The sequence below is a fragment of the Pristiophorus japonicus genome, chromosome 2 (genome assembly GCF_044704955.1).
Source record: "Pristiophorus japonicus isolate sPriJap1 chromosome 2, sPriJap1.hap1, whole genome shotgun sequence".
NCBI classification, from domain to species: Eukaryota; Metazoa; Chordata; class Chondrichthyes; family Pristiophoridae; genus Pristiophorus; species Pristiophorus japonicus.
Genome location: NC_091978.1, coordinates 84,181,382 through 84,208,278, shown reverse-complemented (window position 1 = coordinate 84,208,278; position 26,897 = coordinate 84,181,382). Strand labels below are relative to the sequence as shown.

At 44.6% G+C, this 26,897-nt stretch overlaps 1 protein-coding gene across 3 annotated transcripts in view; it reads left to right on the top strand.

The window, feature by feature from the left end:
- Positions 1-26,897, top strand: part of kiaa1328 (KIAA1328 ortholog) — a 358,800-nt gene that overhangs the window by 86,367 nt on the left and 245,536 nt on the right. For all 3 annotated transcript variants that reach the window (XM_070868047.1, XM_070868053.1, XM_070868042.1), the window contains one exon: positions 13,755-13,870. In XM_070868047.1, the coding sequence (XP_070724148.1) occupies positions 13,755-13,870 (116 nt within the window). The remainder of the gene's footprint in view (positions 1-13,754; positions 13,871-26,897) is intronic.

Below are 26,897 nucleotides of genomic sequence, written 5' to 3'. Positions count from 1 at the left end.
TTCAGACGGCTCAAGGCTGAGGCCCGACAAAAAACCCAGGACCTAAAGAACAGGTGGTGGATGGAGAAAGCACAGGAGCTACAGCAGCTGGCCGACAACCATGATGTGCGAGGATTCTTCATCGCAGTCAAGGCCACCTACGGGCCAAACACCCAAGGCCCCACCCCGCTGCTGGCCAAGAATGGGGAAACACTCATCAGGGACACCGAGGCTGTCGGGGCCTGCTGGAAGGAGCATTTCAAAGATCTCCTCAATAGAGACTCTGCCTTTGACTCGAGTGTTCTCGACTCCATCTTGCAGCATGCTACCCGCCACCACCTCAGTAAGACCCCAACTCTGCACGAGGTAGAAAAAGCCATAAGACAGCTTAAAAACAACAAGGCTACGGGTATGAATGAAATCCCTGCTGAGGCATTGGAGTATGGTGGAGAGGCACTGCTGGCGTGAATACACAACCTCATCTCTCATCTGGAGGGAGGAGAGCATGCCGGGATCTCAGAGATGCAGTAATCGTGACCATCTTTAAAAAAGGGGACAAGTCCGACTGCGGCAACTAGAGAGGAATCTCCCTGCTATCAGCCACTGGGAAAGCCGTCGCTAGAGTCCTCCTCAACCGTCTTCTTCCCGTGGCCGAGGAACTCCTCCTGGAGTCACAGTGCAGATTTTGTCCCCTATGGGGCACAACGGACATGATTTTTGCAGCGCGACAGCTATAGGAAAAAGGCAGGGAACAGCGGCAGCCCTTATACATGGCCGCCTTCGACCTTACAAAGGTCTTTGACACTGTCAAGCGCGAGGGTCTATGGAGCGTCCTCCATTTCGGATGCCCCCAAAAGTTCATCACCATCCTCCGTCTGCTCCACGACGACATGCAGGCCGTGATCCTTGCCAACGGATCCATCATAGACCCAATCCACGTCCGGACCGAGGTCAAACAGGGTTGCGTCATTGTCCCAGCCCTCTTCTCAATCTTTCTCGCCGCCATGCTCCACCTCACAGTCAACAAGCTCCCCACCGGAGTGGGACTAAAATACAGAACCAGTGGGTACCTGTTCAACCTACGCCGTCTCCAGGCCAAGTTCAAGACCACCCCAACCTCTGTCGTCGAGCTACAGTACGCAGGCGATGCCTGCGCACATACAGAGGCTGAACTCCAGGAAAAAGTCGACGTATTTACTGAGGCGTAAGAAAGCATGGACCTTACGTTAAACATCCGAAAGACAAAGGTCCTCCACCAGCCTGTCCTCGCCACACAGCACTGCGGCCCTGGACAACGTGGACCACTTCCCATATCTAAGGAGCCTCCTGTCAACAAGAGCAGGCATTGACGACGAGATCCAACACCATCTCCAGTGCGCCGGTGCAGCCTTTGGCCACCTGAGGAAAAGAGTGTTTGAAGACCAGGCCCTCAATATTGCCACTAAGCGCATGGTCTACAGGGCTGTAGTAATACCCGCCCTCCTGTATGACTCAGAGACATGACCATGTGCAGTAGACATCTCAAGTCGCTGGAGAAATATCATCAATGATGTCTCCGCAAGATCCTACAAATCCCCTGGGAGGATAGGCGCATCAACATCAGCATCCTCATCCAGGCTAACATCCCCAGCATTGAAGTACTGATCACACTCGATCAGCTCTGCTGGGCAGGCCATATAGTGACTCCCAAAGCAAGTGCTCTACGCGGAGCTCCTTCATAGAAACATAGAAAATAGGTGCAGGAGTAGGCCCTTCGAGCCTGCACCACCATTCAATAAGATCGTGGCTGATCATTCCCTCAGTACCCCTTTCCTGCTTTGTCTCCATACCCCTTGATCCCCTGAGCTGTTAAGGGCCTTATCTAACTCCCTCTTGAATATATCCAATGAACTGGCATCAACAACTCTCTGCGGCAGGGAATTCCACAGGTTAACAACTCTCTGAGTGAAGAAGTTTCTCCTCATCTCAGTCCTAAATGTCCTATCCCTTATCCTAAGACTGTGTCCCCTGGTTCTGGACTTCCCCAACATCGGGAATATTCTACCCGCATCTAACCTGTTTCGTCCCGTCAGAATCTTATATGTTTCTATGAGATCCCCTCACATCCTTCTAAACTCCAATGCATAAAGGCCCAGTTGATCCAGTCCCCCCTCCTATGTCAGTCCTGCCATCCCGGGAATCAGTCTGGTGAACCTTCGCTGCACTCCCGCAATAGCAAGAACGTCCTTCCTCAATTAGGAGACCAAAACTCAACACAATATTCCAGGTGAGGCCTCACCAAGCCCCTGCACAAATGCAGTATTTGTGCATCTTATATCCCTACTCCTATACTCAATTCCTCTCGTTATGAAGGTCAACATACCATTTGCCTTCATCACCGCCTGCTGTACCTGTATACCAACTTTCAATGACTGATGAACCATGACACCCAGGTCTCGTTGCACCTCCCCTTTTCCTAATCTGCCGCCATTCAGATATTCTGTCTTCGCGTTTTTGCCCCCAAAGTGGATAGCCTCACATTTATCCACATTATACTGCATCTGTCATGCATTTGTCCACTCATCTAACCTGTCCAAGTCACCCTGCAGCCTTCTAACATCCCCCTCACAGCTCACACCGCCACCCAGTTTAGTGTCATCTGCAAACTTGGAGATATTACACTCAATTCCTTCATCTAAATCATTGATGTATATTGTAAAGAGCTGGGGTCCCAGCACTGAGCCCTGCGGCACTCCACTAGTCACTGCCTGCCATTCTGAAAAGGACCCATTTATCCCGACTCTCCGCTTCCTGTTTCCCAACTAGTTCTCTAGCCACGCCAGTATATTACCCCCAATACTATGTGCTTTGATTTTGCACACCAATCTCTTGTAAGGTTAGTAAAGACAAACGTAGGTACCCTGCAGTCAGAATCAGGGGAAGTCATAATGGGGAACAAAGAAATGGCGGACCAATTGAACAAGTACTTTGGTTCGGTATTCACTGAGGAGGACACAAACAACCTTCCGGATATAAAAGGGGTCGGAGGGTCGAGTAAGGAGGAGGAACTGAGGGAAATCCTTATTAGTCGGGAAATTGTGTTGGGGAAATTGATGGGATTGAAGGCCGATAAATCCCCAGGGCCTGATGGACTGCATCCCAGAGTACTTAAGGAGGTGGCCTTGGAAATAGTGGATGCATTGACAGTCATTTTCCAACATTCCATTGACTCTGGATCAGTTCCTATGGAGTGGAGGGTAGCCAATGTAACCCCACTTTTTAAAAAAGGAGGGAGAGAGAAAACAGGGAATTACAGACCGGTCAGCCTGACATCGGTAGTGGGTAAAATGATGGAATCAATTATTAAGGATGTCATCGCAGTGCATTTGGAAAGAGGTAATATGATAGGTCCAAGTCAGCATGGATTTGTGAAAGGGAAATCATGCTTGACAAATCTTCTGGAATTTTTTGAGGATGTTTCCAGTAGAGTGGATAAGGGAGAACCAGTTGATGTGGTATATTTGGACTTTCAGAAGGCTTTCGACAAGGTCCCACACAAGAGATTAATGTGCAAAGTTAAAGCACATGGGATTGGGGGTAGTGTGCTGACATGGATTGAGAACTGGTTGTCAGACAGGAAGCAAAGAGTAGGAGTAAATGGGGACTTTTCAGAATGGCAGGCAGTGACTAGTGGGGTACCGCAAGGTTCTGTGCTGGGGCCCCAGCTGTTTACACTGTACATTAATGATTTAGACGAGGGGATTAAATGTAGTATCTCCAAATTTGCGGATGACACTAAGTTGGGTGGCAGTGTGAGCTGCAAGGAGGATTCTATGAGGCTGCAGAGCGACTTGGATATGTTAGGTGAGTGGGCAAATGCATGGCAGATGAAGTATAATGTGGATAAATGTGAGGTTATCCACTTTGATGGTAAAAACAGAGAGACAGACTATTATCTGAATGGTGACAGATTAGGAAAAGGGGAGGTGCAAAGAGACCTGGGTGTCATGGTACATCAGTCATTGAAGGTTGGCATGCAGGTACAGCAGGCGGTTAAGAAAGCAAATGGCATGTTGGCCTTCATAGCGAGGGGATTTGAGTACAAGGGCAGGGAGGTGTTGCTACAATTGTACAGGGCCTTGGTGAGGCCACACCTGGATTATTGTGTACAGTTTTGGTCTCCTAACCTGAGGAAGGACATTCTTGCTATTGAGGGAGTGCAGCGAAGGTTCACCAGACTGATTCCCGGGATGGCGGGACTGACCTATCAAGAAAGACTGGATCAACTGGGCTTGTATTCACTGGAGTTCAGAAGAATGAGAGGGGACCTCATAGAAACGTTTAAAATTCTGACGGGGTTAGACAGGTTAGATGCAGGAAGAATGTTCCCAATGTTGGGGAAGTCCAGAACCAGGGGACACAGTCTAAGGATAAGGGGGAAGCCATTTAGGACCGAGATGAGGAGGAATTTCTTCACCCAGAGAGTGGTGAACCTGTGGAATTCTCTACCACAGAAAGTTGTTGAGGCCAATTCACTAAATATATTCAAAAAGGAGTTAGATGAAGTCCTTACTACTAGGGGAATCAAGGGGTATGGTGAGAAAGCAGGAATGGGGTACTGAAGTTGCATGTTCAGCCATGAACTCATTGAATGGCGGTGCAGGCTAGAAGGGCCGAATGGCCTACTCCTGCACCTATTTTCTATGTTGCTATGTATGGGACCTTGTCAAAAGCCTTTTGAAAGTCCAAATACACCACATCTACTGGTTCTCCTTGTCCACTCTACTGGTTACATCCTCAAAAAATTCCAGAAGATTTGTCAAGTATGATTTCCCCATCATAAATCCATGCTGACTTGCACCGGTCCTGTCACTGCTTTCCAAATGTGCTGCTATTTCATCCTTAATAATTGATTCCAACATGTTCCCCACTACTGATGTCAGGCTAACCAGTCTATAATTACCCGCTTTCTCTCTCCCTCCCTTTTTAAAAAGTAGTGATACATTAGCTACCCTCCAGTCCAAAGGAACTGATCCAGAATCGATAGACTGTTGGAAAATGAGCACCAATGCATCCACTATTTCTAGGGCCACTTCCTTAAGTACTCTGGGATGCAGACTATCAGGCCTCGGGGATTTATCGGCCTTCAATCCCATCAATTTTCCTAACACAATTTCCCGCCTAATAAGGATATTCTTCAGTTCCTCCTTCTCACTAGACCCTCGGTCCCCTAGTACTTCCAGAAGGTTATTTGTGTCTTCCTTCGTGAAGACAGAACCAAAGTATTTGTTCAATTGGTCTGCCATTTCTTTGTTCTCCAGTATAAATTCACCTGAATCCGAATGCAAGGGACCTACGTTTGTCTTCACTAATCTTTTTCTCTTCACATATCTATAGAAGCTTTTGCAGTCAGTTTTTATGTTCCCGGCAAGCTTCTTCTCATACATAAGAACATAAGAACATAAGTATTAGGAACAGGAGTAGGCCATCTAGCCCCTCGAGCCTGCTCCGCCATTCAATAAGATCATGGCTGATCTGGCCGTGGACTCAGCTCCACTTACCCGCCTGCTCCCCGTAACCCTTAATTCCCTTATTGGTTAAAAATCTATCTGTGACTTGAATACATTCAATGAGCTAGTCTCAACTGCTTCCTTGGGCAGAGAATTCCACAGATTCACAACCCTCTGGGAGAAGAAATTCCTTCTCAACTCGGTTTTAAATTGGCTCCTCCGTATTTTGAGGCTGTGCCCTCTAGTTCTAGTCTCCCCGACCAGTGAAAACAACCTCTCTGCCTCTATTTTTCTATCCCTTTCATTATTTTAAATGTTTCTATAAGATCACCCCTCATCCTTCTGAACTCCAACGAGTAAAGACCCAGTCTACTCAATCTATCATCATAAGGTAACCCCCTCATCTCTGGAATCCGCCTAGTGAATCGTCTCAATACCCCCTCCAAAAGCCAGTATATCTTTCCTTAAGTAAGGTGACCAAAACTGCACGCAGTACTCCAGGTGCGGCCTCACCAATACCCTGTACAGTTGCAGCAGGACCTCCCTGCTTTTGTACTCCATCCCTCTCGCAATGAAGGCCAACATTCCATTCGCCTTCCTGATTACTTGCTGCACTTGCAAACTAACTTTTTGGGATTCATGCACAAGGACCCCCAGGTCCCTCTGCACCTCAGCATGTTATTTCCCCCCTCTTAATTAAACCCTTTGTCCTCCTCTGCTGAATTCTAAATTTCTCCCAGTCCTCAGGTTTGCTGCTTTTTCTGGCCAATTTATATACCTCTTCCTTGGATTTAACACAATCCTTAATTTCCCTTGTTAGCCACGGTTGAGCCACCTTCACCGTTTTATTTTTACTCCAGACAGGGATGTACAATTGCTGAAGCTCATCCATGTGATCTTTAAATGTTTGCCATTGCCTATCCACCGTCAAGCCTTTTAAGTATCATTTGCCAGTCTATTCTAGCCAATTCACGCCTCCAACTATCGAAGTTACCTTTCCAGCAAACGAACCAAAGGTGGGCAGCGGAAACGTTACAAGGTCACCCTCAAAGCCTCCCTGATAAAGTGTGACATCCCCACTGACACCTGGGAGTCCCTGGCCAAAGACCGCCCTAAGTGGAGAAAGTACATCCGGGAAGGCGCTGAGCACCTCGAGTCTCAGCCCCGAGAGCGTGCAGAAATCAACCGCAGGCAGCGGAAAGAGCGTGCGGCAAACCAGTCCCACCCACTGCTTCCCTCAACGACTATCTGTCCCACCTGTGACAGAGTCAGTGGCTCTCGTATTGGACTGTTCAGCCACCAAAGAACTCGCTTCAGGAGTGGAAGCAAGTCTTCCTCGATTCCGAGGGACTGCCTATCATGATGATGTGTTCAAAATTATGAAGAGTTTTTATAATGTAGATGAGAAACTATTTTCACTAGCAGGTAGGTGATAGGTTTAAGGGCATTGGCAAAAGAACTAGAGATGAGGGGCCCAAGTTTCCAATGTTGCTGAAAACGGCGCACCTCTGTGATTTACTTAATTTGTCTGGGGAAAAAAAGTGCGCCAAAATCTTACCGGGGAATTCTGTCGTCCTGGAGCCTGGCGTGGCGCAGCGTAGTTTCCCTGGGGCGGAGCAAGTCGATCGCAGCCAGCAGGGGAGGCAGGGCTAGGGATCAGCGTTCTTCTGAGTGCCGGCAGCGTTGCGCATGTGCGTTGGAGCGTGTGCGCATGCGCAGTGGCTCAACAGGGTGTTTTTCCCCCAGTCTTATTTATATCTAAAATGAATTATATCCAAAAGAGCAGGCAGGCAGACCCAAGCTGCAAAATGGTGTCCTTGTACTGACCTATACTCTTAAGGCCAGGTGTTGGGCTTAACAGTGGAATGCAGAGACCCATTGGATATTGGTGGAACTGTACTGAACCGGTTAGCTATATTACTTCAACGAAACTGGCTTCCTTAATCCAGATTATTCATGGATCCACATTTTTTGTGGGGTGGGTGGAGGGGGGGGGGGGTGGAATCCAATGCCATTGGTCATCCAAGCCTGGGGTGTGTATACTGCAGAGTACAGGTGATAGAGGGTGACCCCTACATTTCCAGTAAGTTCCACTCCTGTAGGTGTCTGTTAGTCAGAAACCTTCTCAGCGTGTTTGCATTGGGGGAAGTTGAGATATTTGTGTGCGACTTCAATTGATTTAAGTTTCTTTGTCAGCCGATTTCCTGAAATAGAAGTTTGATAAATTACATTTGCGATAAATATTTCTTCAAACCTGGCATTGAAACAGTTAAGACTGCAGAATATTTGGGTCACATCAGGAGTAATCTAGTTTGAACCCAGATAAATTTCTGGCAGATAGTGCAGTGTGAAAATTGGACCTGATGGTTCAGTTATTTCCTACAGCCAAAGGTTTCCTTCATATATACTCTTACGAAAAGTCATTCTTTAATATGCAGGAGAATACCATGACTGCAACAAGATGATGCAGCATATGTAGATTTTTTTGTTGCTCGTCAAAGGAAATGCCATTCAGATTGAAGGTTTTCAGAATTGCATATTACAATAATCATTTGTTCACCCTCCGTCCAGCCTCCCTCCCCCCCCCGCATTCAGCCTCCGCCCCCCCCCTCCTGTTCAGCCCCTCCAACCTCCACCCCCTCCACCCCTCACCCTCCACCCCCTCCACACCCTCCACCCCTCACCCTCCACCCCTCACCCTCCACCCCTCACCCTCCGCCCCTCACCCTCCGCCCCTCACCCTCCGCCCCTCACCCTCCACCCCCTCCACCCCTCCCCCTCCACCCCTCACCCTCCACCCCCTCCACCCCTCACCCTCCACCCCCTCCACCCCTCACCCTCCACCCCCTCCACCCCTCACCCTCCACCTCCTCCACCCCTCACCCTCCACCCCCTCCACCCCTCACCCTCCACCCCCTCCACCCCTCACCCTCCACCCCCTCCACCCCTCACCCCTCACCCTCCACCCCTCACCCTCCACCCCCTCCACCCCTCACACTCCACCCCCTCCACCCCTCACCCTCCACCCCTCACCCTCCACCCCCACCCCTCACCCTCCACCCCCACCCCTCACCCTCCACCCCCACCCCTCACCCTCCACCCCCACCCCTCACCCTCCACCCCCTCCACCCCTCACCCTCCACCCCTCACCCTCCACCCCCTCCACCCCTCACACTCCACCCCCTCCACCCCTCACCCTCCACCCCTCACCCTCCACCCCCTCCACCCCTCACCCTCCACCCCTCACCCTCCACCCCCTCCACCCCTCACCCTCCACCCCCTCCACCCCTCACTGTCAGAAACACAGAGACAGAGACACACTGAGAGAGACACTGACAGAGACACGGAGAGAGGCTGACAGAAACACCTTCGCTTGACATAAAGGTAGTTAGTGTCATGTATTCAACTGTCATTGTAACCCATGTATAAACTGACTATACATTTATACTGTATAGTAAGGACATATCATTGGCGACGAGAAACTGGGATTTAAACCAATAATATGTTCTTACTATACAGTATAAATGCACACGAGGCCCATACTTGAGAGAAGATCACTCTGTGACCAGTAACCTTTAGTAGTCAGCACTGAAGTGATGAAGGTGGGTGGAGCTTCCCCTTTTATACCTGAAAGTCCAGGTTAGGAGTGTCTCCCACAAGTTCACCACCTAGTGGTCAATGTTCTCACGGTGTACAACTTAGGTCAGTTTATACATGGGTTACAATGACAGTTGAATACATGACAAGTAGGACTTCTATTTTTTATTTGTTATTGATTGGTTGCTTATTACTTTGGTCTTGGTGCTTTAGGTGCAGGGTTCCTTCTATTTTTTATTAATTAATTGCTTATTACTTTTTGTGCTTTGTTTAGTGCTTGGTGCTTTAAATATACTTTGCCTTTGCTTCTTTAATGTTGTTGTGAAGGTGTTTAGTGCTTTGGAAAATCCTCTAACTTCCCCCCCCCCCCCACCGTTGTGATGTTGATGTGTCTTTTTTGTGTTTAATGCTTCCCGCCCCCGTCTCTGGCTGTGCCTGCACTAAACTTAAATCTAGGTAAGGTTTTTCAGAACTTACAAAAGTGGACACTTATTCCATTTTAAGTTAGTTTGGAGTAAGTTTTCACTGCTGAAACTTGCAAAACAGGCCTAAGTGGCTGGACACACCCCCTTTTGAAAAAAAATACCTGAACTAAAACGAACCTAAACTAATTCACTAGAACTGGAGCAAACTAAGTGCCGAGAATTGCGATTTCTAAGATACTCCAAACTAAACTAGTTGCTCCAAGAAAATTGGAGCAACTCCACCCGAAACTTGGGCCCGAGATTAGGAGAAAAAATAAATAATTAATTGCTGGTAAAACCAGCATTTATCGCCCATCCCTAATTGCCCTTGACATTGTGGTGGTGAGCTGCTTCTTAAACCTTGTGGTGAAGGTACTCCCACAGTGCAACTAGGGAGGGAGTGTTAATTGTATTCAAGTGATGGATAGCAGTTGGGTGTTAACTTTATTCAGGTGGTGGGAATTAATTGGGGACTTTCTTGTGAACGCACACACACACACCTACCTTCAGGACAAAGGGCGTGTTGTATGCAGTTAGAGATGGAAGTGATTGAATTAATGCAAAATACATTGACTAGCTGTAGCAATGTTAGTTCAGAATTGTGGCACTATTTTGTTTGCTATATTGTTTTAGCATGTAGCTTCCTTCTCTCCTCCCTCATTTTCCCCTCGGTTGCAATTCTGGAGTTTAACTTGTCAAAACTATAATTCAGAAATGTTCAAATTAGCCAACATATAGTACAAAGAAAATATATTTCAATATGTGCATCACCTTTTTAAACCTGTGTGTATCAGAAACAACTTGCTATAGTGTATTTAATGTAGACTAAAATCCAAGTGCTTCATGGGTTTAATCAAAAAAATGGGCACCGACGAAAAAAGGAACTATTGGAAGATGTGATCAAAAGCTGCTTCAGAGAGTTTTTTTATGCTGTGTCTTGAAGGAGAAGAGGGTGATGGAGGGAATTGTGGAGCATGGGACCGAGACAGTTGAAGACATGAACACCAATGGAAAAGAGGCATGCTCAAGATGCTTGAAGCAATGGAATGGACAATTCAGAGGTGGTGTAGCACTGTAGGAGATTATAAAGATAGGAAAGGGAAAGGCTTTTAAATGATTTAAACACGAGGATGAGAACTTTTAATTTGAGATGTAGAACTGGGAGTTCCAATATCATTCAGCAAGGACATGGGTGAGGGTAGGATAGAAGCAGAAGTGCTTTGAACAAGCTGATGTTTATGGAGGATGGAAGACTGACCAGAGGAGCATTAAAATTGCTAAGTAGGGGCAGAAGTGGAAGTGGGTAGTCACTAAGGGGCGTCATATAAATGAGGGGTTCGAGGATGGATCCTTGGAGGACTTGAGGTCACAGGCAGGAAGAGAGGCATTTCCTAGAGATGCTTTGATCATGCTTGGATAGATAGCAGAACCAAGCAAGAGGCAGTCCCACTAAGTTGGAGAAAGGAGGAGGATGGTATGACTGTGTCTTAGTTTGCAGAGAGGTTGAAGAGAATTGGGAGGGATAAAGCACCATGGTCACAGTCACAGAGAATGTTATTCATGACGAGTTAGGGTTGTTTCGGTGCTGCAGGCAGGGCAGAAACTTGATTGGAGAGATTCAAACAAGGAGTAGCGGGAAAAATGGGGACAGACATGTTGAAGGACTTTGGAGTGGAAAGGGATGTTGGAGAGGGGTGATAGTTTGCAAGGACAGAGATCTCCAGGAAGGGATTTTGAGGATGGGATGCGGATGTCAGTTTGTAAAGGAGGGGGGGCACTGCTTTATGGTGATGGGATGTGGGGAACCATTTACAATTTCAGCTAACAAGTGAGTAAATGGGAAGTTGGGTGGTCAACAGTTTGGTGGGAATGGGGTCAAGGATGCGGGAGGTGAGTCTCATGGACGAGATGAGCTCAGAGGTGGCATAGGGAGAGATGAAATAGAAACTAGAGAGAGACAAGTATCAGGGCTATGGCAGTGAGATGCTTGGAAATGTCTGGCCTAGTGGGTAAGGGGAAGCAAGCAGCAGAGGAGATTGAGACCTTATAGCACTTGATGAGATCCAACTAGATCTGTTGATGGGTAGGTAAGCCAGTTGTGCACCAGATATACTCAGTATGTACCTGTTGGACTTGAGGGAATGAAGATGGGACTCATTATCAATGAGAACGATTGGGTTAGGCGACGGTAAGATTTTGCTTGGCACAAGGGCATCAAAGGCGGAGCAAATTGACAGCTACAGTGGTAATATAGGGCTCAACTTTGGCCCACCCCTTTTTTCGGCGCACTTACTGGAGATGTCCTGCTTTTCTCCGTTGATAAGTGTGTCGAAAAAATTGCTCCCCACTTTGGCCGCTGTCCTTGGTCTTCGCACGGCGTGGCCAGTCGAATCGGGGGCGGAGCCAGCGTCCTGCACTGAAAATAGTGCCAGGACGTCTGTACGTGCGCAATGGAGAGTCCATGCATGTGCTGTAGCTCCTCGCCCCCAGCCTCTCTGTTTGCATGCTGCAGCTGTGTGTGTGGGACCCAATGCCCGCCTCTATCCCTGGCCAAGTGGCCTCCCGGTGCGATCGACCTCAGGTTTGAAATTTTATGCACTGTAGCTATTTTTGAGCTTTCTTAATGGCTAATCATTTTCCTGGACTTTTGGATATGTTGAAAAAATTATGTAAATATGTTTTGTCTCTTGTGAGTAGTGGTGACCATTTGTCAAGCCTATTCGCCTGGTGCTATTGTGACAGAACATAAGTGACGGAGGAAAACTGAGAGAATATCTTATTTATTGAAGTAGACTTTATTAGATAATATGGGCTCAATTTTGGCCCAGTGTAATCATTGCAAACAAATAGTTGTTTAAATTAGTTGAGAGATTAGGGCAATTTAATTCAACTATCTTTTACTTTTATTTTTGTAGTTTAAGCTTCCATGTATGCTTCTGTTGTATAATAAATTAACTTTGCGAAGTTTGTCTTATGATGTCCTGTATAGCTATTTGATCACATTCTTTAGTCAAGTCATTAAGTTCTGCTGGCCTCCGATGTACCTACCTGTGCTGATTTCTTAACTCTCCGCCAGGGTTTTCTGAAATGGCCACATACGCTAGCTTAAGTAGATTTGGAGTAACTATTAGCTGGCCAAAGTGGCCTAAATGGCCAAAACTGGCGTAGGTGGCTGGCAACGCCCCCTTTTGAGAAACACTAAACTAAATTTAAAAAATCGGAACTAACTCCCTTACACTGGTGCAAACTGAATGCAAAATGGGGATTCTTAAGATACTCCAGAAAAATCAAGTTGCTCCAAAAAAAACGGAGCAACTCCTGGCCAATTTTGAGCCCATAGGAACTGAAGTAAGTTTTTTTTTTTAGGGTTTTACATTTGTTATTTAGATTGCAGAATATATAGTTACAAAAAAATTAGGACTGCATTTTGAAAATAACTTATTTTTTTCAGGGAGAAATTAATTTCAATTTATATTTGGAAAACTCTGGACATATTTTTATGGCTGCATTTTGCAGTCTTTCTTTTGATTGCTTTATTATAATATAGCATAGATAAAGGAGAGCAGCAGGAATGTAGATAAATTCAGTTCCATTCCTTAAGTTGATGCTTTTTTTTGTACAGCATAGTTTTGTACAATTGACCAATGAGAAATTAAATCTGGGGTGGCTGTTCATGTGCGTGCTCTTTTTTTCCTTTGTTTGCCTCTTCCTCCCCCCTTTTCCCTCCTATTTCCCCCCCCCCGCCCCTGCAAACCAAAAGTAATGTCTCATGACTCCAATGGTGGTTATGGCCCTTTGGTATCTTATCCAAGTGATTCTTCATACGTGAGCCTGGGCAGTAAGTTTTGCTGGGATAATTGATTGAGAGAGTCATGGCAAGCAAGCAAGCCAGTCCCGCTTCTCAATTGGGATTCATACACACTTCCAACAGGGGTTGCTGAACTGTTTGTTTTCCTCTTGTGTATGATCACTAAAGCCAGTTGCAGCATTTCAATACCACTCTGGCTGACTGAAGCCAACTCTTTATATACCAGGAATTGAGACAAAAATCTAGTATCTTAAATAACATCGTAATTGTAGCAAAATGCACATGTGAGGAAATAGGCTAATCCGTTTTCATCAAATTAATTTTAAGTGCTGTAAACACATTTCAGTTAGAAATCTAGCTGCTTCTCTTGTGTATAAAACCTAATTTTTGTGTTTTTCCCTATGCTTGTCTACCTAGAGTAAGTGAGGAGAAAGAAGAAACAGTGGAGCGATTAAAGGCTGAACAGGAATCATTTGAAAAGAAAATAAGAGAGCTGGAGGTCCAGAATGAATTCATTGCGACTGAGCGGGAAGATATCCTTAACTGGTTTAACATTTTTGAAGTTAAAATTATTATATGCCAAACATATAGCAGAGTATATCTGTATTCCATGTATTCAGAATACATAGATATAGTTTGAGACAAATTGGACAGAGTGCAGTGCCACTTTAGTTCCAGGTCTTGCAGTGCAAGCCTCTAATTCTGAGTTTATAAGTCGATGAGGTTACCTGGGCTGTCACAATCCTGCATTTAAACAAACAAGTTGAATAATCATATGTTGTCCTTCCTCTCCCAAGGATGGTTTCAAATTTCATCAGTCAATCATTTGATCTAATTAGTAGTACTCCATTTGTGATCATGTAGTTTGTGCAGCCACTAGAGAGGAGATGAGGAGAAATGTTTTCACTTGGAGTTGCCGAGATCTGAAACGCTCTACCTGAAAAGGTAGTGGAAGCTGATTCCAGAAATAATTTAAAAAGGGAGTTGGACAGCTACTTGAGGTTGAGGAACTTGCAGGACTATGGACAAAAAGTGGGGATGTGGGGCTAAGCACAATTGCTCTTTCAAAGAGCCAGCACTAGCACGACAGTCCGAATGGCTTCCTGTGCTGTAAGATTCTATGATTAAGGTATCTAATAATGGACTTCTATTTTTTATACATAGTGCAAAACTTTTTGCTAATGATATCCATGACTGGCAAAAGAACTTAGCTGAAATTTGGCAAGTTTATTGTGGAGTTAATTTATAACATCTTTTAAATTCATTACAACAGAAAGCATCAGTTGGCAGAGATTGTGCTTTTAAGTTGGCAGAGATTGTGCTTTTTTAGCCCCTACCACATTATGTACCATCTATATTAAAGCAGTCTTGTACCTGCCATGAGTTTAAAAAAGCATTACACCTGAAAATGCCACACTTTGGCATCACGAAATGTCAGACTTTTGCAGGGCAAAAAATAAAGTCACAGATCAAATAGCTAATTGACTAAAAGTGAACAAATCAAAATAATTTTGTAAAATACCAATGAGAACTGAGTAAACAAAAAACTGAAGTCAAATTGCTCTTTTTTTTAAAAAGCTACTGTTGCCAAATTAAAGTTTTAAAAGACACAGACCTCTGGGGAAGGGGTAGGGAAATCCAACTCCAACGGTACCCTCCTCCTGACGAAATGCTCAGAACATGGCCTTGTCATAACCAACACACTGTTCCGTCAGAAAAACAAGTATAAGGCTTCATGGCAGAACCCTTGCTCCAAGCACTGGCATCTGCTAGACTACGTCATTGTCCAAGCGAGGGACTGCAAGGATGTACGCATCACTCGCGCCATGACAGGAGCTGATGACTGCTGGACGGACCACCACCTAATCCGCTCTGCCATCACCATCAATGTAGCCCCAAAACAGCGACGACAATAGAAACAATGCCGCAGGAAAATCAACACTGGAGCACTCCAAGACCCGGCTATGAAAACACTATTCAGCCAGTGCCTCACTGCCAACCTGGCGACTCCGTGACCCAAAGATGCAGAATATCCACAGCGCCTTGTCTGACCTCAAGGCCTCCATAATTAACACCCGTGAAGAGACGCTCTGGTCACTCGACCAGGAACCGGCAAGACTGGTTTGACGAGAACGACCAAGAGATCCAGGAGCTAATAAGCTGCAAGCGCAAGACATGCTTTGACTGGAAACAACAACACATCTCGAGAGCAATATAGCAGCTCTACAGACGACTGAAGGCCGAGGTCCAACAAAAAACTCGCGACCTAAAGAACAGATGGTGGGTGGAGAAAGCGCAGGAGATTCAGCAACTAGCCAACAACCACGGCATGTGTGGATTCTTCAGCATACTCAAGACCACCTACGGCCCAAGCACCCAAAGCTCTACCCCACTGCTGGCCAAGAACGGAGAGGTACTCATCAAGAATAGAGAGGCAGTGAGTGCTCGCTTGAAGGAACACTTTAAAAACCTCCTCAACCGAGACTCTGTCTTCGACGTGAGTGTCCTCGACTCCATCCCGCAGCAGGTGCTCAGAGGAAACGCTTCAAGGACACCCTCAAAGCCTCCTTGAAAAAGTACAATATCCCCACTGACACCTGGAAATCCCCGGCCCAAGAACGCACAAAGTGAAGGAAAAACATCGGGAAGATGCCGAACACCTCGAGTCTCTACACCGAGAGCAAGCTGAAACCAAACGTAAACAACAGAAGGAGCGCACGGCATCCCTAGCACCCCACCCACCCGTTCCTTTAACCACTGCCTGCCCCACCTGTGACAGAGACTAGGTCCCGCATAGGACTCATTTGTCACCTGAGGATTCATTTTTAGTGTGGAAGCAAGTCATCCTCGATTCTGAGGGACTGCCTAAGAACACAAAATTAGGGTTCATGGGATTGGGGGTAATATATTAGCCTGGATTGAAGATTGGTTAACAGCCAGAAGACAGAGTAGGAATAAATGGATCATTTTCGGGTTGGCAGGCTGTAACCAGTGGGGTACCATAAGGATCAGTGCTTGGGCCTCAGCTATTTACAATCTATGTCAATGACTTGGATGAGGGGACCGAATGTAATATATCCAAGTTTGCTGACGATACAAAGCTAGGTGGGAAAGTAAGCTGTAAGGAGGATGCAAAGGTTAAATAATTGGGCAAGAACATGGCAGTTGGTATATAGGGATCAATGTTCCCCAATGTCGTTTTTTGGCGCAATTGAAGAGTTACACCCGTTTTTTTTGGGCCCCAACAATGGCAAAAATAAACTTTAAAGTTACCCCGTTCTAATTTTTGAAATTGGCGCCGCACAGCATGTCCTTTAGCTTTGGGGGATGGAGCCTAATGTCTGCGCTGAAAAAAGGATGCTCTTGGGATATGGGGGTAATGTGGGAAGATGGAGTTGAGTTCGAAGATCAGCCATGATCTTATTGAATGGCGGAGCAGCCTCAAAGGGCCGAATGGCCCACCCCTATTTCTTATGTACTTAAAAAGAGGAATGACAACAGCAAAAGAAAGATTTTTTTTGCCGATTTACTGGAACCAGGAGCTTGAGGGGCTCTGTTTTATTTGGTGGTGCTTGGCTCAAAAATGTTTAATTATTTAATTAGTTTATGATGATACTGATTGTCAAAGAAGGACATGTTGTTTGATTAAGCTGCAAGCAAAAGTGGACATAAAAATATACTTAAAAAATTCAGTCTAGAGTTTCAGAACTTTTCTCCAGCGAAATTAGCTTCCAAAGATGTGGTGACACACTAGTTGGCTCACTTCCTTATTACACCTCTGATATATTATCTATTTTCACAGCCGTTGCAGTAGTGCCTTCTCTGTTGAAGTCCATGCTCACAGCCTGATTCTGCTGATTATTGTCATTGCTACCAACTTTGCAATGCTCTGGTGTAGTACCTCTATCGTGTATCTGATGGGTGTCTCGATGCTCCGTTCCTAGATGTAGGCCAGTACTTGGACAAAGACCCATAGTCTGAACCCAGCCGTTTATCCTGGACTGCTTCCAGCCCCACCTCGGTAATTCTAGCCTCACCAACCCCTCGCTGCTTCCACTCTCCTCAGTGTTCTCAGCTGCCCCTCCTTGCTCTCAAAACATGTCTTCTCCAATCTGCTTAATGCTCTCTGCTGTTCCTTTAGTGTTTCACAAACTCAACTCCCACTCCATGGGCCCAAGTTTCGGGTGGAGTTGCTCCTTGTTTTTTGGAGCAACTAGTTTAGTTTGGAATATGTTAGAAATTGCAATTCTCGGATATTAGTTTGCTCCAGTTCTAGTGAATTACTTTAGGTTGGTTTTACGGAAGGTGTTTTATTTTCAAAAGGGGGTGTATCCAGCCACTCAGGCCTGTTTTGCAAGTTTTGGCAGTGAAAACTTACTACAAACTAACTTAGGATGGAGTAAGTGTCCACTTTTGTAAGTTCTGAAAACCTTACCTAGAGTTAAGTTTAGTGCAGGCACAGCCAGAGATGGGGGTGGGAAGCATTAAACACAAAGGACACATCAACATCACAACGGGGGGAAGGGAAGTTAGAGGATTTTCCATAAACACCTTCACAACAACATTAAAGAAGCAAAGTACATTTTAAGCACTAAACAAAGCAGTATATTTAAAGCACCAAGCACTAAATGAAGCACAAAAAGTAATAAGCAATTAATTAATAAAAAAATAGAAGGAACCCTGCATCTAAAGCACCAAGACCAAAGTAATAAGCGATCAATCAATAAAAAATAGAAGTCCTACCTTTATGTGAAGGGAAGGTGTCTCTGTCAGTGTCTCTCTCTCTCTCTCTCTCTCAATCTGACAGTGAGGTGAGGGATGGGGGTGGGGGGGGAGTTGTGTGTGTGCGTATGTGGGGAGTGGGGTGGTGTGAGTGGGGTGTGTGTGGGATGGGGTGTGTGTGTGTGGGGTGGGATGTGGGAGGGTGTGTGTGTGGGGTGGGGTGAGGGAGGGTGTGTGTGTGGGGTGGGGTCTGTGTGTGTGTTGGATGTGGGGGGTGTGTGTGTGTGTGGGATGGGGTGGGGTGTGGGAGGGTGTGTGGGATGGGGTGGGGTGTGAGAGGGTGTGTGTGTGTGGACAGTGTGTGTGTGTGTGTTGGGTGTGGGAAGGCTGGAAGGAGGTACCTCTGCTCTCTCCTCCGGCCCTTCGATCATTTTGAGTGCCCCCCCAACACACGCTCCTCCATCCCTTGCCACGCTCCTCCCCCACCAATCACCTCCCCAGTGCCCCCCTCCCACGCTCCTCCATCCCTCCCCGGTACCCACACCATTCAAACACAGACTGGGGGAAAAACTCCCTGCTGAGCCATTGCGCAGGTGCGCATGCTCCAACGCGCCTGCGTAACGCTGCCGGCACTGACAAGAAGGCTGATCCCTAGCCCCGCCCCCCCGCAGGCTGCGATCGGCTTACTCTGCCCCAGGGAGACTACGTTGCGCTACGCCACGCTCCAGGAGGACAGGAGAATTGCTCAAGACGATTCCGCCGCACCTTCGAGCCCAGGCAGGTCACATAAGTCTCGGAGATGCGCCGTTTTCGCCAGAACCGGAAACTTGGGCCTCATGAAACTATCTCCAGTTTTAACAAACTCCAAACACACCAGACTACTCCCATGTCCTAGCCTTCCTGCTGGTCATGCCCGAGCTGCTCCCTTTCCCTCCCAGTAGCCCAAGCTCCTCTGTACTTCATGCTTCCAGACTCAACTTCTTGAGTTCTTCCACTTCCCAGACTCCATCTTGAATGCTTTCCTGGACATTCCCGGTACACCTCTTCTCATCAGAATTTCTAAAGCCCAGCCGGGCTCCCAGTGTCCCCACACCCCATCTTCCACTATTTTTCCAACTCCGTCTTCCACCAACCTCAACCTTTGCTTCCTGTTAACTGCAGGCCCTCCTCCCCCATTGTCCCTCCATGTCTGACCCTTGGATTCAAATTCTCTCTTAATCATTCATCTCGTGGCAGCTCTTGGACTGCTTCTCCTTACCACACCTCCAACCCATCATGTGTTGCTCCCTCTTCCTGTGTACTGGAGCATTTTAAAAAGACCTATGAGCAATGGAAAACTACCAATGATCTACTAATGACATGAAAACAAATATTCTGAATGGCCATATAGGAGAAGCTACCAATAAAAGAAAACAGAAGGAGAACCAATCATATTGCTCAATTGATTTTTTGAAAAATACATTTCTACCATTTTTTTCAGTGACTGAAAATTGTCATTTGGTCTTTTACTGATTCCATGAAAGTTTTTACTTGAAGCCTCTACCAAAAGCCTGGGCTTGGATTTATTATTTTTGATGGTAATAGTGACTGCTAGCTGAAGGCAGTCTGAGTATGTACAGTGTGCACAATTTGCCAGGTTGCATCAGTAACATGTAACATGTATCGTAGCCAAATGATTGATTTTGTTAGAGACCAGGAGCGAAAATTCTATTTGATTGCTTTTCAGAATTATTTGAAGAAAAGCTAGTACACAAATTTCACATGCTTTATTCAAATAAAATTTATACTGTGTTTCTTTAAAACCATTTGTGTGTGTGTGTGTGTGTGTGTGTGTGTGTGAAATAAAATGCCATACTATATTGATTGCAGCTTTGTTGAATTCAAATTACAAATAAATACTCTATTCTTCAGAGAGCATATTAAGCTAATAGAGAGACACGTTGACAGGCTGCGCCTCTTTCCTCATCCTTCACAGTAATGCCAGACCAAATTATGTCCCTACCCCAGTCTCACCATAGCTCAGGACCATCACCATAAAACCTCATTCCTCAACTCAGTACTGCTGAATACCAGATATTTTGTTCTAACTGGTATATATTCCATACCATCTTACTGTGCACTTCCGACTTTAAAATTGGCAAGGGTTTAAAAATTAAATGCATGCAGTAAAGGTCATCTTCATCATCTCGCTACCTCATATCTCGCTACCTCATATCTCGCTACCTCATATCTCGCTACCTCATATCTCGCTACCTCATATCTCGCTACCTCATATCTCGCTATCTCTCATCTCCCCACCGACCTCCCATCTCCCCACCGACCTCCCATCTCCCCACCGACCTCCCATCTCCCCACCGACCTCCCATCTCCCCACCGACCTCCCATCTCCCCACCGACCTCCCATCTCCCCACCGACCTCCCATCTCCCCTCCGACCTCCCTCCATCTCTATATGTCTCTCTCTACCTCCCTCCATCTCTATGTCTCTCTCTCTATCTCCCTCCATGCCTCTCTGTCTCTCTCTCTCTCTACCTCCCTCCATGCCTCTCTGTCTCTCTCTCTCTCTACCTCCCTCCATGCCTCTCTGTCTCTCTCTAGAAACATATAAAATTCTGACAGGATTGGACAGGTTAGATGTAGGAAGAATGTTCCCGATGTTGGGGAAGTCCAGAACCAGGGGTCACTGTCTAAGGATTAGGGGTAAGCCATTTAGGACCAAGATGAGGTGAAACTTCTTCACTCAGAGAGTGGTGAACCTGTGGAATTCTCTACCACAGAAAGTTGTTGAGGCCAGTTCGTTAGATATATGCAAAAGGGAGTTAGATGTGGCCCTTATGGCTAAAGGGATCAAGGGGTATAGAGAGAAAGCAGGAATGGGTTACTGAAATTGCATGATCAGCCATGACCATATTGAATGGTGGTGAGGCCCGAAGGGCCGAATGGCCTACTCCTGCACCTATTTTCTATGTTTCTACCTCCCTCCATCTCTCTCTCTCTCTCTCTCTCTCTCTCTCTCTCTCTACCTCCCTCCATCTCTCTCTCTCTCTCTCTCTCTACCTCCCTCTATCTATCTATATCTCTCTCTACCTCCCTCTTATCTATCTATATCACTCTCTACCTATCTCTCTAAATTTCTACCTATCTCGCTCCCTCTCTATCTCCCTCTCTACCTATCTCTCCCTCTCTATCTCTCCCTCTCCATCTCTCCCACTCCCTCTCTAAGGGCCCAATTTTGGCCATGATTTGCATCAATTTTTTTGGAGTAAGTTTTTTCTGGCATAAGTTTAAAAAATGCCATTTTCCCCCCAAAATTTGTTCAAGTAAGTCAATTAGGTATGATTTTTTAGTTCTGTTTTTTTTTCAAAAGGGGGCGTTCCCAGGCACTTATGCCAGTTTTGGCCATTTATGCCACTTTGGCCAGCTAAAATTTACTCCAAATAGACTCAGCGTATGTGGCCAGCTCTGAAAAACGTTGCGGGCAGTTAAGAATTCGGCGCAGGTTAGTACATTTAAAGCACCAAGACGTAGAAAGCACTAAACAAAGCACAAAAATAAGCATTCAATAACAAATAAAAAATAGAAGGAAGCTGAGGACCTGCACCAAGACTTACAAAGCACTAAACAAACCACAAAAAGTAATAAGCAATCAACCAATAACAAATAAAAAATAGTAGTCCTACCTTTATGCCAGAATCAATTTTTTTTTTAAAGCCCCCCCCCCCCCCCAACACTCTTTCTTTCCCCCCCCCCCAAAACACTCTTTATCTCTCCCACCATTCCCCCCCCCAAAAAAAAACTCTCCTCTTCCCCCCCCCCAATCAAAACTCTCAAGCACAACCATCAATGAATAAAAAATAAAACTGAAGTCCTACCTCGGCCCGGGAACTCGGCCGGCCGGTGCGGGAGGCCACTCGGCCGGGGATAGTGTGCGGCGAGATCGGGGCGTCCCTTCGGCCGGGGATAGGGGCTGCGAGCATCGGGTCCTGCTCACAGCCTGCAGGACACGCTGGGAGGGCAGGAGCATGCGCGCAGACTTCACTGCACAGGTGCTGCCGCTGGCCTGTTGCTCCGCTCCCCACTTCACAATGCACACCATGCTTGGATTCCGGGGTCTCGGAAGAGCGGCCAGGATGGGGCGACTTTTTTCCGGCATCGTTTTCAGCGCGCAAAGTTGGCGCACTTAACTTAAGTGCGCCGAAAAAAGGGATTGGGAAAATTGAGCCCAAGCTCTCCCGCTCCCTCTTTATATCTTTATCTCCCTCTCTCTCTTTATATCTCTCTCTATCTCTTTAGCACTACATTGCTGCATCTCCATCTTTATCTATTTAACTTTATCCATCTAATCTTATCTATTAATCTAATCTATTAACCTAATAGAATTCTATTTAGTCACTAAATCGGTGGCCCTGATGCTGTCCTCTACATTGCATAAACTCCCCAGTTTCTACAAGCACATGGTCCAACTCACTGAGAGATCTGCGAGTAAATATTAAAATGTTATAAATGATTAAACTTATCAAAGTTGTAGCATTTTTGTGTGTGTTTCAATCTGCCAGATAGATATGTTTTCATGAGGTTTTCCAGAGTTGTTATGCTTTATGAAGGGACTCAACAAGATAACTGACTACAGCTCCCACAATGCATCTGAGACAATAACTTGCAATTTGTTTACAAGTGACATCATGAGCGGTCATTCAGTGTGGATCAGGGCTTTGTAAGCTTCCCCCTCCCCGCTACTGTTCAGTATTGGAGAACTTTGTGATTTGTATATCTATATCCCCAGATCCCGCTGCTCCTTTACCCCATTTAGACACCTATTTTCCAAGGACTATGTGGCCTTTTTATTCTTTCTACCAAAATGTACCACCTCACACTTACCTATGAAGTTCATTTGCCAATTACACACCCATTCTGCAAGTTTGTTAATGTCTACCTTTATTTTGTCACAGTCCTCCTCTCCGTTAACTGCAGTTGTCTTCAAATTTGGAAATTGTACTATCAATTCCTGAGTCCAAATCTTTATATAAATGGTGAACAACAGTGACCCTAGCACTGATCCCTGTGCAACATCACTTCCCACCTTTTGCCAGTCTGAGTAACTATCTTTAACCCTTACTTTCTGTTTTCTTACCTTAGTTATGCATCTAGTATACGGTTCCTTATCGAAGACCTTTTGAAAATCCAAATACATTACGTCTACTACATTACCCTTAAATACCTTTTCTGTTACATCTTCAAAGAATTCAATCCGTGCTGACTATTATATTTTTGGTTTTTCTGTTACAGCTTTCAGTAAGGATTCCATTATCTTTCTTACCACTGACGTTAAGTTAATTGCTCTATAATTTCCTGGACTTGTTCTATCTTGCTTTTTAAATATAGGAATCACATTGGCTGTCTGCCAGTCCTCTGGCACTATTCCCTTTTCTAATGAATTTTATATATATATATAATATATATAATAGACTAATGAATAAGGTCAGAGCATGCAGTGTCAGGGGACAAGTAGCAGAATGGATAGTTGGCTGGCTGAAAGACAGAAATCAGAATAAGGGTAAAGGGTAGTTATTCAGACTGGCAGAATGGGAAGTGGGGTCACACAAGGATCAGTGCTGGGGCCACTGTTGTTCACAATTTATATTAACGATTTAGACTTTGGAATCAAAAACACAATTTCTAAATTTGCTGACGATACCAAATTGGGCGAGATAGTTAACACTGAAGAGAACTGCAACAATTTACAAGAAGACTAAGCTTATAGAATGAGCATATAATTGGCAAATAAATTTCAACATGGGGGATAAATGTGAGCTATTACATTTTGGTCAGAAAAAGGTCACATATTACTTTGATAAGAATCTAAATGGAGAAGAGGAGCAAATGGATCTGAGAGTATAAATACACAAATCACTAAACGTTGCGACGCAGGTCAATAAGGCCATTACAAAAGCAAAGTAAACATTGGGGTTTATTTCTAGAAGAATAGAATTGAAAAGTAGAGAAGCTATGCTAAACTTGTATCGAACCTTAGTTAGACCACACTTGGAGTACTATGCGCAGTTCCGGTCGCCATATTATAAAAATAGAGGCACTGTAAAGGGTGCAATTTTTTTTTTACAAAGATGATACCAGAACAGTGTGGTTATATCTATCAGGAAAGGATGAACAGGCTGGGTTTCTTCTCTTTAAAAAGAGAAGGCTGAGGGGTGACCTAATAGAGGTCTTGATGAAAGGTTTTGATAGAGTAGACACAGAAAGTGTGTTTCCACTTGTGGATAAGACAAAAATTAGAGACCATCAATATAAGATCATCACCAAGAAATCAAATAGGGAATTCAGAAGAAACTTCTTTACCCAGAGAGTGGTGAGAATGTGGAACTCTAGCCACAGAGGGTAGTAGACGCAAGTAGTATAGATGCGTTGAATGGGAAGCTGGATAAGCATATAAGGAAGAAGGAAATAGAGGGTTATGCTGATGGTTAGATGGCGAAAGATGACAGGAGGCTTGAGTGGAGCATTAATGCTAGCATGGACTGGTTGGGCTGAAATACCTGTTTCTGTGCTGTATATTCTATGTAATAGTGCCTCTGCTGTCTGTTCCCAAACTTTTAATATGCACTGATGCAATCCATCGGGACCAAAAGTTTTACCCTTTCTAAGTTTGACTTAGTTCATCAATTATCTCCCCCCTTTAGATCTTAAATGTTTTACATCTTTTAATCTCGTCTTCTAATGTCATGTCCACCATGTTCATCTAACATTGTAAATACTGAGGCAAAGTAATTCATTGTTTCATTTTACTGTCATTACCTGTGAGTTTATCATGTGTATCTCTTAATGGCCCTATCCCTATCCTGATTTTTCTTTTGTTATTTATGTGTCTGTAGAATACTTTATTATTTCTTTTTATATTCCATGATAATTTAATTTTTCAAGTTCCTCTTTGCCTTCCTAATTTATTTTTAACTTCTTTCCTAACCTTTTAGTATTCCTTTTGTCATTCTCTCCTTTGTTGTCTATGTACTTAGTGTGTGGCATTTTTTTTTGTTTCAATTTTGTCCTTATTTCTTTATCCATCCATGGTGTGTCATTTACTGGCTAGTTTGTTCTTGCGTTTTAGTGGGATATGTTTCTTCTACACTCTCTTGATCATAGTTTTAAATGTTTCACACTGTTCTATTTCTTTGCATGTCAGTAAATTTTTCCAGTTTATTTTTCATAGTTCCATTCTTATCTGCATAAAATCAGCTTTATTCCAGAATTTATTATTTTGGTCTTATCAAACTATAATGTCCTTCTCAAGCTTTAACTTAAACCGTAGTTGTGATCGCTATTGCCTCAAAGCATGTTTCCCTATGCTTGCTTCTCATCTGTGCTACTTCATTTCCCATTACTTGATCCAACACTTCTCCCTTTCTTGGGCTTTCTAAATACTGGGTAAGAAAGACCCAGTATATAAAAAAACCTTTCGCTGCCGACTCTTGCCAGTTTATTTAGTTAAAATCTCCTATAATTATTATTTATGTCCATTACTCATTTCACATATTTGGTTGCACATTTCTTCCTGCACCTCCTTCCATTATTAAGTGGTCTATAATATACCCTATTAGTATGATCAATCCTTTAATATTTTTAGAAATCCATATGGATTCTGTTTCTAACCTTATGTCGCTTTTTTCTACTGCCATTGTTATTTCTAATTAATACAGCTATCTTACCTCCCGTCTTACTTCCCTATCCTTTCTGATCATGTTATAACCTGTAATATTCCGTTGGAAGTCTTATTCTTTAGGTAGCCATGTTTCAATTATTCCTACTACATCTGGTTCTTTGCTTCGGATTATTGCCTCCAATTCCACCATTTTATTTTGGATGCTGTACAGGCAGTTTAACTTGTCTTTAATATTTCTTCCTTTTACTTCATTTCTAACAGTCCTTTTTGCACTTCTGTTTTATAGCTGTATTTATTCCATGGCAGTTAATGTTAATACTCATTGTGTAAGTTCTGTAGATAAAAGGTTGCTCTTGAACATAACAATGTAGGTGATATTGCTGAACAATTCAGCACCCAGATGCCAGCATTTAGCGAGAGTCATTAAAGGGAAAGATGTATAAAGCCCATTGATCAGGTCAGTGCATTTTATCGCTATATTACTGTACAAAGTTATGAATCAGCACGTTCAAAGAAGAATTATCTATTGTTTCACTCTTTACGGCATGTTTGTATGGCATACTGTTTAAAGTGAGGATGGGAAATGTTAGAATGAAATGTTGTTTTCACTTCACACATTAAGTGTTTCACTTAACACTGTTTGCATTACCTAGGGCATTATTCCCTGTAAAATGTAGGTTGGTTAATATGAGCTGTTTTGCAAAGGATAATTTTGATCACAGTAGCAACTTCAAGTGACACTTTTTTAATGAATGATGTTCCCTGGTGTGATGGTGCTTAGTGTGTAACCCTTAACCACTTCTAAGCGACAAACTATTAAAAACCCACAAGTTATCTTTTCACTTTTTCAACTGTCATTTATTGCACTTTTTAAAGATAGGACATTTCATAGATTACAGGGATCAAAAGCAGGCTTGCAGCTGAACATTCCTATTCAACTGCAACAGAATTAACAGCACAAACCAATTAGGAACATAGGAGCAGGAGTAGGCTATTCAGCCCCTCAAATCTGCTCCGCCATTCAATGAGATCATAGCTAACTCCATATACCCGCCTTTGGCCCATATCCCTTAATACCTGTGGTTAACAGAAAGCTATCAATCTCTGATTTAAAATTAACAATTGATCTAGCATCAATTGCCATTTGCGGACAAGAGTTCTAAACTT